The sequence below is a fragment of the Rhinolophus ferrumequinum genome, chromosome 15 (assembly GCF_004115265.2).
Source record: "Rhinolophus ferrumequinum isolate MPI-CBG mRhiFer1 chromosome 15, mRhiFer1_v1.p, whole genome shotgun sequence".
NCBI classification, from domain to species: domain Eukaryota; kingdom Metazoa; phylum Chordata; class Mammalia; order Chiroptera; family Rhinolophidae; genus Rhinolophus; species Rhinolophus ferrumequinum.
The window spans coordinates 45,638,795-45,652,562 of NC_046298.1; the positions used below are offsets into that span (position 1 = coordinate 45,638,795).

A 13,768-nucleotide genomic window follows, 5' to 3' on the forward strand; every position below is an offset into this window, starting at 1 on the left:
TGCCTCTCTCCCATCCTTCCTCATCAGGTGGGTAGCCCTGGAAGGACCAAACCCAGGTCTGACTCATCTATGTCCCTAGAATCACCCAGTTCAGGCTGGGCTCATGGGAGGTTTCCAAATACGTTAATTAAATGAGTGAATGTCTTTCTCAAGATCCTTCTTTTCCTGGTGAACTCCTACTCATCCTTCAAGACCCAACCTAAATGCCCCCTCCTTCAGGAAGCCTCCTCTGATTTCTCCAGGTAGAGTCCATCTCTCCTTCCCTGAGCACTCACAACCTCTTCCACTTGCCACAAACCTGATTACGAAGCTGGGTCTGGGCTCCTTTGAATGCATCCTCACAACTGTATAGTGGTTTGGAGCATGGACTCTGGAACTGAACTACCTGGATCCAAATCTCAATGCTGGTGATTACTAGGTGTGTGACTTAGGGCAGGTCACCGGACCTTTCTCAGTTTCTCCATTTATTGAGCAGTGATAATAACCAGGGTTGTAAGGGGATTAAGTGAATTCACACATATGAAGCACTGACAACAGTGCCTGGCACATAGTAAGCATTCAATAAATATAACGTTTGTCCATCTCTTACAGAGCCCTGCGCTGCCTCCATCATAATAAATATCACCCATGACTGGAGTTATCTTATTCCCTTTCCAGACAGGGAGGTCTTGAGAGTTGAGGACTGAATATCCATTATGTGCTAAGTGCCATACTAATTGCTTTTAAGAACATCTCAATAGCTACTTTTATTGATTGTTTATTCTGTGCCTGACAGGTAAGCATTTCATGTACATTATCTCATTTTCATCTCACACGTGTTTATTCAATCCCTATTTTTACAGAGGAGGAAATTGAGGTAGAGCACTCAAATAATTAGATCAATTCACACAGTAAGTGATAGAAAAACATTTCTTTCTATACCTGGTGAACTCCTATGTATCCTTTAAAACCTCATACAAATGTCGCCTCATCTGAGAAAACTTTCCTGATTCCTTTGGGAAGAGTTCTTGGCCCCTCCTTGGGGCACCATGTACTTCTTTCTTTTACAGCATTAATCAATTTGTGTTATTTGTTAATTCAACAATGTATTGAGTAGCTTTGTGTGCCAGGCACTGCACTAGGTGCTTAGAAAACCACAATGAATAAATCAGTCCCTGCCCTCATGAACTGGGTAGGAGGAGGGAGAAGACAGATCATTATGGAGTAAACAAATGAATGAGATCATTTCAGTTATAACACGTACTGTAAAAGAAAGAAACAAAGCAATGGATTGGTGACTTACGGGGATGGTGGAAACCCCTTTAGCCAGGGTAATCCTGAAGGCCTCCTTGAGGAGGTGACCTTTGAGTGAATTCCTGAATGGCAAGAATGTAAGGCTTGTCTGTCTCCCTGACTTGACTAGCAGCTCCTTGAGGGTAGGGCCCAGGCTGATTCATCTCCAGGAACTGGTGTAGGACAGGGTTCAACAAACACTTGTGGCATGACTAAAGGAATGGGTGAAATGCCTTTAAAAATGAATCAAGTTTTCAAGTTTCCACCTACTTCACTTCTGATCATTGCATAACAAACTCAGGTGATATGCCTGATTGATGTTTCCTGAATGTGCTAATGGGAGCAGGGGAAGAGTCAGTGGTGGGGACTTGTGCACCAGTCTTCTGTGGTCTGTGAGGGCAGGGACCTTGTGGTCACAACTATATTCCCAGCCCAGCATCAGGCCTGTCATACAATAGATGCTCAATAAATTGGTGTTTGAAAGAGAAACAAAAACAATCTGAGCTGGATAGAAAATGTCTGTCGTGCATACGTTCAGCTTATGTTACTACTCCGAAGTCCAGGCTAAGTGGAGATGCCAGACCATTTCTTAGCTGTGTATAACTGAATTCTGTGTATAACTGCCCTCCCCCTACCCCCAGCACAGGAATATTTACACGGAGACAGTTTCAGAGAGAGGAAAAGAACCCCTCCTCCCGAATTTTTAGAGCAAAATCTCAAAGCCAATTTGGGATGAGGGTGGGAATGAAGTTGGACTTGAGTTACGGGCACTGGATGGGGGATGAAAATGGAGCCCTGGTGGAGCTGGGATTGCAGCTGTCGGTTGGTGAGCTGTCGGTTGGTGATGGAGCTAACAAACAAACCGAAACATTTCCCCTAAATTTCAGAGGGCTTCTTTGTGTGAGCAACTGAGGCGGGGAGAGTTCCTCTGGTCTTAGAGGCTGGGATGGAAGCAGGGTGAGGTCCCTTGGGTTCCAGTGGCCCCAGGAAGCCAGAAAAGGTACCCGATGACTCAGAGCTGGCCCAGCTCCTGCTGGGACAGGAGATACTGGTGTTGGGTGGACCCAGATATGGGAAACAGTGGGAGGGAAAAAGGAAGTGGTTAATAGGTGCTTCATGGAACTTAAGAGGAGGGTGGAGAATGCGATTCTCCCATCAGCTCACCCATGAGAGATGGGGATGGGGATGAGGTAGGGGGTAGGATTGGGGGCTACCCCTGTGTTTTTCTCCCCAGGACAGAGAATCGCACAAGTTATTACCAGGACCTGTTCACACATCATGACAACAGGTAACATTTGGTCATGAGCTCACCACCCACTGTGCTAATGCTTTACTGAGCAATAATGATCTATGTACACACAGTATTTCATAGTCTCTTCACAACATGTCTATAAGGTAGGCACTTGTTTGTTCCCATTTTCCAAGTGAGGAAACTGAGGCCCAGCGACGGTACTTGACTTGCCTAAGTTTGCACAGCAGGGGTGGTAGAGGAAGCCAGGTTGGGTGACTGATAACTTCTCTCAGAGACTGAGTGATCACCAGCTTCCTTGCCTGTCTTGCACAAAACTTTGCCCCAGTTTTCTGTACTCCAGGTTTAACGTGGGCAGAGAACAGCAGTGGGCAGGGGGGTGAGGGAAGAGGAGAGATGTTAGCAGGTGTGGATGAGCAGCAGAGGTTTAAATGGGGCAGGGGGGTGGCAGATGGTGAAGGACTCGCAGGACCTCTGAGTCAGTTGGAGCGAATGGTTTTCTCTATCCAGGAGGTGTACTTGCAGATCTGCGTGTAGACTGCTGGATGCTGAGCAGAGCCACAGGGGTAAATGCCCCAGGAAAGGATGCCTTGAAGGGTCTCATCACAGACCAGAGGACCACCGGAGTCACTCTGGGGGTGGGAGGAAAGAGAGAGCGAATAAATACACCAATGCGAGCGAGGGCTGCCACTTTGGGGTCTGGGGTATTGATGGGGAAGGAAGGGGGTGGGATAAAGATGAAGTTGGGGTGGAGTTGGACTTGGGTTATGGGTGTGGGATCGGGCAATGAGAATGGACGTGTGATGGAGCTGGGATTCTAGCTCCTGACAGGAGCTACGTCTAGAAATAGGGACGGGGCAGAGACTTAAGGGTGGCTTGAGGATGTAATGAGGTCCAGGATGGCGGGGGAAGGGAGAAGCATGGGAAAATGGACCCAAGAAGGCAAAGTTGGACATGGGAATGTGAATGAGAAAGACACTATATAATAAACCTGACAAGCTCAGGGGGCTACATGGCAGGCCTGCCAAGCTCAGAGACTGAAACCGTGTTTCCCTGAAAATAAGACCTAGTTGGACAATCAGCTCTAATGAGTCTTTTGGAGCAAAAATTAACATAAGATTCAGTATTATATTATATTAATTATATTATATTAATTATATTATATAGACCCAGTCTCATATTACAGTAAAATAAGACCTGATTTTACATTAATTTTTGCTCCAAAAGACACATTAGAGCTGACTGACCGGCTACGTCTTATTTTTGGGGAAACACGGAAGTAACCACACAGGATGGTCTGATCACAACTTCCTAACTGAGTAGGTAACAGCAGGTAATCTCATCCCAGGCCTATAAGCTTCCTTAGCAAAGGTCAGTTTTCACCTTAATCCAACCCTGTCCATTCTTATGCGTCTAAGATAACATGCCTTTGAAATGTGAGAGTAATCTTTTCTGCGGGCACCAGACCACACAACTCCTCATTATCTTGTAGCCTGCATACCATCTCTGTACCATCCACCGTAAATGTGAAATGTTAACTATCCGGTACCATCGATGTAAAGAATATGTATCTCTCCATGTTACTTTGTATCCATTTCTAGAGATTTCCCTGCTTTTCTTCCTCCTGCTTCCTCAATCTACCACCAATGGATTTCATGGAACCTTTTTTACTTCTTTCCTTTGATTCTAATGTATAAAATAAACCACAAAACTGCTTTTCTCTGGAGAATTTTCCAGTCCGTTGAGCACTTGCTTCCAGGCATGTCCTCAATATTTTGGCTCAAACTCTTATAAAATTTTTATATAGGTTTGGATGTTCTTTTGCTGACAGGGATGACATTGGGGTCGGGATAGGACAGTGCTGGACACGGGAATGACGTTGGCTGGAGTGGTTATGAGGTTGGGGACAAGGGTGGAGCTTTTGCTTTCCTGTAACCACCGTATGCTCCAGCCCATAAGTCAGAGACCCTCCCTGACCAGTCCCTACCTGGCAGGGGTCCTGGCCCTGGTCCAGTCCTGCACACATCATGCCGTTGGTGATCACGCCGGGGTAGAATACCTCACACTCTTTGGAGCTCAGGAGAGTGACCCTGGAGCAGCTCAGGCCCTTGTTGTACTTCACTAATGGGAGAAAATGCCAGGTTATTCCAAGCTCCAGCCCCAGTCCTCCAGGACCCAGACTGTTCCCATCCCAGGCCCCAGGCTCTAGCCCCCACCTCCCTCAGACCCAGAAGCCCCAGTGCCCCTGTCCCTCTTGCCCGAGGTACAGGGCCCCCAAGTCTTGCCTCTTCGGGCGGCCGTGGTGCCCCAGCCAGCAACCTGGCACTGGTCTCCCGGCTGAGCACAGGTGTAGGGCAGGCGCAGGGACTGGATGCGAGGTCCCAGCACAGCGGGCCTGGCCAGTTTCAGCAGCATGAGGTCATGCTCATCTGTCCGCCTCGGCAGGATGGGGCCTGAGCCATGATGATATTTGGGGTGCATAATAGCACGAGTGGTCCGGCGGAGCTGCTCGCCTTGGAGAAGCAGCAGGTGGTCATCCCCAACTCGAGCCCACAGCTGCCTGGGGAGGGAAGAAGCATCTGGAGGTAAAGGCTTTATAGGGGCTGGGACTGGACTCTGAGTCCCTGGGAAGGAAGGTACAGGCAGTGGGGTGGGGGTAGACACCAGGGTTCTGGCAGAGGAGGGGGTTAGGACTCCTGGGACTGAGGAAGGAGGGGTTGGGGGCCTGGATTCCTGGGTCTGAGGGAGGAGGGGCTGGGGCCCAGACTACTAAAGGAGTGGGTGGGGGAGAAGAGAGCTGGGGACCTGAATTCTTGGGACATGGGAAAAACAATCAGGTGTTTGGGTCCATGTGTTCTGCTGGGGGTCTACCTGGGTAAGCCTACCCTTTCCTTCCTCCCTCAGTAGGGACTCACGAGGTGAACAATTTCTTTTAGCTCTAAATTCCTAACTACACTGACTTCTGCCTGTTACACTCAACTATTTACATCTAATGGAACCCAAGGCGAATCAGCTGGACAGAGGTGCTAGATGGGCCTTGAAACTCTGAGAAGGACTATACCGCCCTCCGGCGGCCACAGCGCAGCCCCATCTCTCCTCCTACAGGAAGCCCTCCAGGGCTGACCCCATACCGTGTTGGGTGAGTTCCAAACCCTCAAGTGCCCCAGCCCTTCCCGCCCCTCCCTGGGGCCTGCCTCCATAGCCCCTCCCTGGCATCCCCGAGGAGCTCCCCCTACTTGTTGTTCCCGCAGTGCGCGGCCGTGAGCACCCAACTCTTGTCCACCAGGACACCCGCGCAGTGAAACGAGAGGCCATTGAAGAGGGAGACCTGCCAGGGCTGCGAGCCTCGCGCGCACGCGGCGCCAGAGGCCTCGGGGTCCCAATCCGTGTCGTTTCTGGGGAACACCGCCTCTGCGGCTGGAGAAAGGAGATGGAGATTAGAGCAGGCAGGGCGGGGCAAGGGCTGAGTTTGGGGTCCGAGCGCAAGGAGCTGGGGCTTAGGGCGCCGCCAGTTGGGTGGGTCTGGAGGGGCAGGGACAGAATGTACAGCGCGTGCGGAGTGCAGGAGTAGAAGGCAGCGGAGCGACAAGGGGGCGGGGACACAACGCTGCGCACCGTGGAAGAGGAGTAGGTGTGGGAATAACGCCGCCGGCTGGAAAAGAGGACAAAGGCAAAAAGCGAGAATGTTAGACTTAGGATAAAATAGGGCGGAGTGAGGAGGGGCGGGGACAGAATGGAGCGGAGTGAGTGGGGGAGGGGCATCTGGGGCGGAGCTAAAAGAGGGGGCGGGGCTGGCTTCAGGGCCAGGCCAGCTTCCGACTCGTAGGTGGGCGCTGGGGTCCCAAGGGCAAGGGCAAGAGCAAGAGCAATGCGCGGGGGTTGGTGGTAAGAGCTCGCTCTCCCATCGCCCTCGGCCCGGGCGCCTTCCTCCAAGCCCTGTCCCCCGCCTCACCCCAGAGTTGCGCCACCAGCAGCGCCAGTAGCAGCTTCGCCCCGGCCCGGGCACCAGAGGCGGCGGAGAGGTGGAGGTGCGAGGGTCTCATGGCCTGGACCTAGACTTGAGGGCGGGGGGCGGGGGCGGGTTAAAACAGATGCCCTGTCAGAGACCCTCATCCCGCCGTGCCTGTCCGCCCAGCCTGGACCACTCCAGGAGCCTGGGACCCGTTTGACCTGCGACCGACAACCTCAGGGGCGGGCGGGCGATTCCGGCCGGAACTGCGGTAATAAGCTCAATTAGCCTAATGACGCCCCTGGCTGCGTCCTCCTGCCCTCCCAGCGCGCTAGGGGAGCGCCCTCCCGGCCGGGGCTGCCCCCGCTGCCAGCCTCTCAGCGCGTGAGGTTTCGCCCTCCTTCACAGGTAGGGTGGGGGTCTGAAGGGAAACCTAGCTCAAGCAGGGCTCCTGCTGGCGATCCGAGGGTCCCCAGTTAGGGTGAGGTGCATCCCGCCTCACCTGGGAGTCGCCGAAGGGAAGAAGAGGAGACCCAGAAGTGCCTCTGCCCTGCCGTGTGGGCCGCTGTGATCTTCTGCCCTGGGACCCCTGGCCAGGCCTCCGCTTTTAACCCTGAAGAGTCCGGAAACTTCCCCACCCTCCCCGCAGGGGCTTTCCCTCTCCCTAATTATATCGTGGGTGCGGCTGGCATCCAACCTGGGCCCCAGATTCCTGCTCTGGGAAGGGCCCAGACTTCTCTCAGTGCCAGAAACACCCTTTTTGGAGCTGAATTCCGTGGGGGATTTCCCTAGGTCACCTGTCCCAAGTCTTCCCAGATGGGGAGACAGGGTGACCCGTCTCTAGGGAGCCTGGGGGTCCCATAGAAGGTGTTGATGATGTTGAAGATAGTGTGGTTTTGAGAGAGAGAAACAGAAACAGTGATATGCATGACTGGAGTGACAAAGTGAGAAAAACCAAAAGGCTGCCAAGGAGAGAGGAAGGCAGAGAGATAAGACAGATTAAAGGAAAGAGTAGGAGCGACAGAGTGAGACACACAGAAACAGAAAAAGGAAAATGGGGAGATTGAGCAAAGAAGGCGGAGACATAGAGCCGCTGGATGCTCTGTGATTTAGCCCAACCCCCCAGCCTGAACAGTGGGCTCAGTGTGTGTTCCAGTGACTAGGCCCTTGTGTGTTTGGGGTTGGGGGACAGGGAGCTTGTGTCATCCCAATGTGTGGTCACTTCACATCCTCCCTGCCATCGCATGTCTCCAGGTGACCCACAGGCCCATGAATCACCGGAGGCTGCAAGGGGGCATGAACATCATCTGGGCCAACTCCCTCACTTCAGGTGAGGAATGGGAGGCTCAGAGAGGGCAGTAACTCACAAGAGGTCACACAGCAAGTCCACCTAAAAACCTGGAGGCCCCAGTTCCAGCTGTGGGCTCTTACGCCTCACGCCAGCTGCCTCCCCTACAAGGGGAGCAGAATGTCAGAAAAGAGCCTGAGTGCTGGACTATTTGCCAGGCACCTTCTCCAGTGAGAAACTGGTTAATTCCAGAGGCTGTCCAGCTCAGCGCTGTCCAATTGCACTTCTGCAACAACTGTATGTGCTATCCGACACAGCAACCACCAGCCACAGCGGCTGTAGCGCATTTGACATGTGTTGCGTGCGACTGAATAATGACAGTTCTGATTTTATGTAATTTTAATTTAAATAATCACCTGTGATGAGTGGCTACTGTATAGGCCTGGCACTGGATGGAAACAAAACGATGATAGTTCCCTTTTGTTAAGTCTTCCCTCCGTGCAGGCAGACTGAGTGCTAACTGTACTTTCTCCATGCACTACTTGACAGGTAAGGAAACTGAGTTTCAAAGCAGGACGCTCACCCTGCTTCAGACTCCTTGCTCTTCTACTTACTGGCTGGTGACCATGAGCAAGTGACTTCATATCTGTATGCTTCAGTTTCCTCATCTGCAAAACGGGTATAATAGTAGCACCGGCCTCATAGAGTTCTCTGAAGATTAAGATAGTTGATACATTTAAAAGCCCTTGAAGCCAGGGACTGGCACACAGTAAGCACTCAAAAGACTTATTAGTTTATTTAGTAAATTTATTAAATCTTGGTGAGGGCCAGGAATTGTCTTTGAGGCTGGGGATACACCAGTAAACCAAATAGCTATTAATAATCACTCCTGGAGTCACAAGTTAGTATGTGACAGGATTCGAACCCAGGTCTCACTAATTCCAAACTCCAAGTTGATTATTAAGCTCCAGCATCTCTCTGGTCAAGGAGACCCAAAGGAAGTCTGTAAAGGGATCCTGGCTCAGGGTTGATTATTAACAGAGTGGACAGGAGCCACATCACCAGGTAAGGATGAGGGGGCTGGGCCGTGGTGAGTTGGTCCTGGCTAATTGTTCTTCATAGTCTCCTCGATCCAGTCCACATATTTACAGACCTTTGTGTAGACACCGGGCTTTCTGGTGACAGCACATGGATCCTGACCCCAGGAGATAATGCCTTGAAGAGACCCATTACAGACCAGAGGGCCCCCAGAGTCACCCTGGGGATGGGGAGAGAGAGAACCAGTCAGAGAGGAGGGGAGGCCAAGGGCGAGGGGGAGGCGTTGGGCACGGTATTAGGGAGGAGAGGGGGATGGCACTGGGAGTGGGGGGGAATTGAGGGCCGGGTTGGAGTTATGGGTCGGACGAAGATGGGGTTAGGGCTGAAAATGGAGTTGGGGAAGGTTGGGTGGGAAATAGGGGTGGACCTGGATTTGGGGGTGCAGGGGACGGGGTTAGGGTTGGGATGAGATTGTGAATATAGATGAAGACGCGAAGGAGGACGTGGTTGGAGACCCAGGCCCTGCCCTCTGACCTGGCAGGAGTCCTTGCCCTCTTCCCGAACATTGGCACACACCATGGTGTCTGTGATGTTGCCAGGGTAGGCGTCCTCGCACTCCTTGTGATCCATGATGGTGATCTTGGCACACCGCAAGGTGTGGGGCAGGTGCACTGTGGAAACAGCGGGAAGGGTATGGAAAACGAGAGCCTCCCGGCTCACTTCCCCTCACTTCAGGGCTTGTTCTGAACCCAGCACCTGGGTTCTCCAAACCCAAGGACCTTGCTCTGAATCCAGTCCCTGTCCTTCTTGCTTACAGCCAACTCACCTCTCTGCTCGTAACAATAGCTATTGAGCAAATCCTTCATTGCCATCCGTACATTATCTCTAATCCAGCCCTGGTAGGTGGGTGTGATTATTCTCATTTTATAGAGAAGAACACCAAGGTTGAGTGAGGTGAAGCCACTTGCCCAAGTCCCTACAACTAGCAGCTGTGGATCTGGGCCTGCACATCACATCTGTCTGACTCCAAGGCCCCAACGCTGGTCTCCAGCCTCCCCAGCCCTTACTTTTTCACTCTTCCTGTCACCTTATCCCACCGACACCCCCAGGTCGCCCCCTCTTGTTTCACTATGACTCTCATCTTTGAAGGGTCTTTTGGTTTCCTGTGTCCTTCCACAACCATGACCACCCTTTCCCCTCCGTGTCCCCCTGTGGAGCCCTTACACTGGGGGCTGGAGGTGGTGCCCCAGCCGGAAATGAGGCAGCGGGTGCCAGGAGTGACACAGCATGATGAGAGGGTGAGGGGCCGCACGGCCCGGGTGATGAAGGCTGGTGCCACCATCTTCACCAGCATGATGTCGTTGCGGTGGTCTTTGTTGGGGATGCTGTCATTGAAGTCTGGGTGGGGGAAGGACTCGGTCGCTATTCGGGTCTGCTCATAGCCATCCTGTCGCTGGAGGTTGTGCTCCCCCAGGTGAACTACGTATCGGCTGAGGTGGGAGACATGGTGGTCAGAGATGGAAGGGTGGGGGGAGACAGGAGGTGGGCGAAAGGCGTGGGGGCGGGGAGACATGAGTGCGCCCGACAGAATGAAGGACCACAGCCCCGCTTCCAGCCTCAGCCCCATCTCCCAACGAAGCCCCATCTCCCACACCACGTGCCCATCCCGGTTCCAGCATCTTCCACCCCGTCTTCAGTACCAACTGGAGCCCCATCATCGGTGCTAACGCCACTCCTCACCCCGTGCCCGTCTCCAAGCCCACCGTTCTCCCCCCGCACACATTCTCCCCGTCCCCAAGCCCCTGTCCACCCATCATTCCATCTCCAGCCCCCACCCAGCCCCGCCCCAGCCCCCGCACCCACGGCTTGCGGCAGTGGGCTGCTGTCAGGAGCCATTTGGGGGCGACAAGGGTTGCCCCACAGAGCAGCCGTGTCTTCTGGAAGAGAGCCGCCTGCCAGGGCTGGGAATGAGGAGAGCACTCGTAACCCTTGATGATCCTGGTCTCTCCCCGTACATGCCCTGGAGGGAGTGGGGGCAGAAGAGGGGACTCAGGCACGAGAGACTCCCAGGAATGGGGGTAGGGAGGAGAGGAAGAGGGAGGGAACCTGGGTGCTGGCCGGTGACCCGCTGGGACGCCCTGTATGGGTGGGCCAGCACTCGTGTTAAATGATTGAAATCCTCTCACACTGGCTGGTCAGGAGCCACAATCCTGAGCTCTCTGAGTGTCCCCCATACCACCCTGGCTGCTCTGGCCCCTCCCTGGGACCCTCGTTGACCTCTCCCCATTTTAGCATCTAAAAGGATTGTATCCGATACAGCAAGAGGCCTCCAGGACCTCATTATGGCTCATATATCCATTCAGATGCCTCCCGGGCTAGAGTTTGAATATCAGCTCTGTCAATGTCCAGACATGGAGGGTTGGGGGACTATGAGAGATTCAGGAGGGAAGCCCCGCCCCTTCCCCACTGCCCGCCTTACCTGTCACCAGAGCAAGCATCATTAATAGTAGAATCCTCATTGCCTGGAGTCCGGGAGGGCAGGCCCCAGGTTCTTCTGGGAGCAAGGAAGGACAAGGGGCCAGATCACTTTATGGGGAGACCAGGGGCTGGTTCGTGCCCTCTTCTCTCTCCCTTGCCTGCTCCAGCTGCCCCCAGGGAGAAACAACAGGACTTGAAGAATTCCCTTGTTTTCACAGCATCCCAAACTCCAAAACCTTAAAATGAATCTTTGGTATGAAGGGTGAATTTGGAGGGGCCTGATCTCAGCTAGAAGCTTCCGGTTTCCAAGGAGGATGTGGAGGTGGCTGGGGGAGGCTTTTCCCTGGGCAGGTAATGGTCTGGCCCTGTTTTAAGTCAGCCCCGGGACCTCCAAGGTTCATTTTGGAGAATACTTTTCTTCTTGCCCACCTGAGACCTGGCCAAGCCCCAGCAACTTGGGGTGGGCGGATAAAGGGAACCGGCACCATTCAGCAACCAGCCAGGATGATATGGGCCCTTTGTGGGCGGCTTGGGTTGCATAGGGGGCTTAGCCTGTGGGTATTCTGGCCCCAGTCCTAATGAACCCTGCCCCTTGGAAGGACAGCGGGGTGGGTTGTTGTCAGGAAGAGCCAGTGCCCTCAGCTGCCCGCGCTAGTGGGTGTGGAGGTGGAGGGCTGGACTCAGTGACAGAGCTGGGGTCAGAGGTCACTGAGGTTGGGGGCAGCTGGATGGAGAGGCAGAGAGAGGCAGAGAGCCCCCATGCAAGCCCAGAAGGACAGACCAGAGGGAGAAATGGTGCTGAGACCCGGGGCAGCCTGGTATGCTCCAGTGCGGTCGCTTGGAGGGGGCTCTTCCCTTCCCTCCCAGACTCACAAGCTCGGGCTGGGGCTCCCGGGGCCCAAGGTGGTGGTGGTGGTGGCAGCTGCAGCAGGCTGGGGCAGGCTGGGTCTGCGTGTATGGCACCAGGCAGGCAGACAGGAGAAGGGTGGCCCAGTATGACTGGGCCTCCTAGCCCTGCCTTATCGCCCTGGGGGCGGGGTGTGTGTGGGGGCCCTCCCATGACCGGCCCTGGGCCTCGGTGCTGCGGCCTGCCTGCCTCTGTCACCTCTTCAAGCTCCCCTTCTCTCTGATTTTCTCAGTTTCTCCTCAATTTTGTGTCCCTCCGTCTGTCTACATCCTGCCCTGTCACTCCGAATCTCTCTGTCATTTATTCACTGCCTTTCTGTAATTCTGCGTGTGTCTCGTTCTTCTCTTTCTGTCCCTGTGCCTTTCTGTCATTGTCTATCTCTGCTTTGCTCTCCCAGTCGCGCTCTGTGGGTCTCTCATTCTTGATCTTTCCTTGTGCCTCTCTGCCTGCCTCCCTCCCTCCATCTCTCACTTTCTCTCTCTCCCTCTGTCTCTGAACCCCTCTTCTTCCACCTCATCCCCCAGTCTCTCTGTCTCTCCTCCTGTCCGTACCACTCCCTCCCCACAGCCTGAGCCCAGGTGGGCCCCTGGCCTCCTTTGGGCCCCTCCCTTCTCCATTCCAAGCAGGGGGGGGGAACTGGGGCGTCACAGAGGTGGGGCTGCCACTGGGCGAAGGAGCAGGACAGGAGGGTGGGGGAAGCAGGTCAGGGCCTGTGGGAGTCAGGGCGCAAGAAAGGGGAATCAGGGCTCCTCTGCTGACCCTCCGCGCCCTCTTCCCACCTCCCAGTCTGCCAGAAACCCCAGGGTCCTCGGATTCCAGCCTTGACACTTACTTGCTGTGTGACCTGGGTCCGATGACTTCCCAAATCTGAGCCACCTCAATTTCCTCGTCTGCAAAACTCGAGTGACAATCCCTACGTAAACTGGCTTGTTTGTTATCTGTTCGATCGCCTCCCTGTCCTGCCTTCCTCTCTTCCCTAACCAGATGTGGAGCAAGACTGCCAGGCAGACCTGGCTTCTGACAACAGCCAGCCCTGTCCCCAAACCCCAGCTCTGCCTCTTCCTCCAATAGTGACGACGTGGGACGAACGACTCCACCCCAGTGAGGCTCAGTTTCTTCATCTGTGACATGGGGGTGACAGCCCTGCCTTGGGAGGTTGGGATGAGGACTTCAGGAGAGCTAAGGACAGTAGGCGCTCAGCAAATGCTTGCAGGGCTGTCACGATCACCTCCGCACCCTCTTCCATCTCTCATTCTCCTGCCGTTCATGGGGAGTTCTTTTTCTATCTCCAGGAGAGGTGGTGAAGACAGAACCCAAGGGGGTGGGCAGGGCTATTTTAAAACAGGTTGGGTCCTCTTGCTTTCCAAGGCTGCACTCCACCCTCCATCATTGCAGGCATGAAAATGAACCCACATCCCACATGAAATGTAACGTATGCTCAACTCCAGCAGAGCCAAGTTGCCAGTGGCTAGTTGAAGGAATGTTACATTTTATAGACATTTAATTAAATGGTAGTGGATTTCGATTTCATGGTTTTCCTTTGGTATTTTGAAACCAGTAATTTTTCCCCCTTTGAGTCCCTGGGGG

The 13,768-nt window shown here is 53.8% G+C and overlaps 2 protein-coding genes across 4 annotated transcripts; both read right to left on the reverse strand.

Annotated features, from left to right (window-relative positions):
- Positions 1-2,968: 2,968 nt before the first annotated feature.
- KLK10 (kallikrein related peptidase 10) lies at positions 2,969-7,104 on the reverse strand. Its single transcript, XM_033129623.1, has 6 exons — positions 6,973-7,104; positions 6,474-6,578; positions 5,758-5,938; positions 4,807-5,081; positions 4,509-4,642; positions 2,969-3,153 (listed from the first exon to the last, which is right to left on the reverse strand). The coding sequence occupies exons 2-6, from the start codon at positions 6,562-6,564 to the stop codon at positions 3,001-3,003; spliced, it is 834 nt and encodes a 277-aa protein (XP_032985514.1). The 5' UTR covers positions 6,565-6,578; positions 6,973-7,104; the 3' UTR covers positions 2,969-3,000.
- Positions 7,105-8,592: 1,488 nt separating this feature from the next.
- On the reverse strand, positions 8,593-13,143 carry KLK11 (kallikrein related peptidase 11). Of its 3 annotated transcripts, none has more exons than XM_033129643.1 (6): positions 13,014-13,143; positions 11,276-11,350; positions 10,660-10,816; positions 10,021-10,286; positions 9,331-9,467; positions 8,593-9,016 (listed from the first exon to the last, which is right to left on the reverse strand). In XM_033129643.1, exons 2-6 carry the CDS (start codon positions 11,313-11,315, stop codon positions 8,864-8,866), a joined length of 753 nt encoding a protein of 250 aa, XP_032985534.1. In that variant the 5' UTR covers positions 11,316-11,350; positions 13,014-13,143; the 3' UTR covers positions 8,593-8,863. The 3 variants fall into 3 exon arrangements, with proteins under 3 accessions (XP_032985534.1, XP_032985531.1, XP_032985533.1); XM_033129640.1 differs by having other exon boundaries at positions 11,276-11,441; positions 13,014-13,141; XM_033129642.1 differs by lacking the exon at positions 13,014-13,143 and adding an exon at positions 12,148-12,745.
- Between the last annotated feature and the right edge of the window lie 625 nt (positions 13,144-13,768).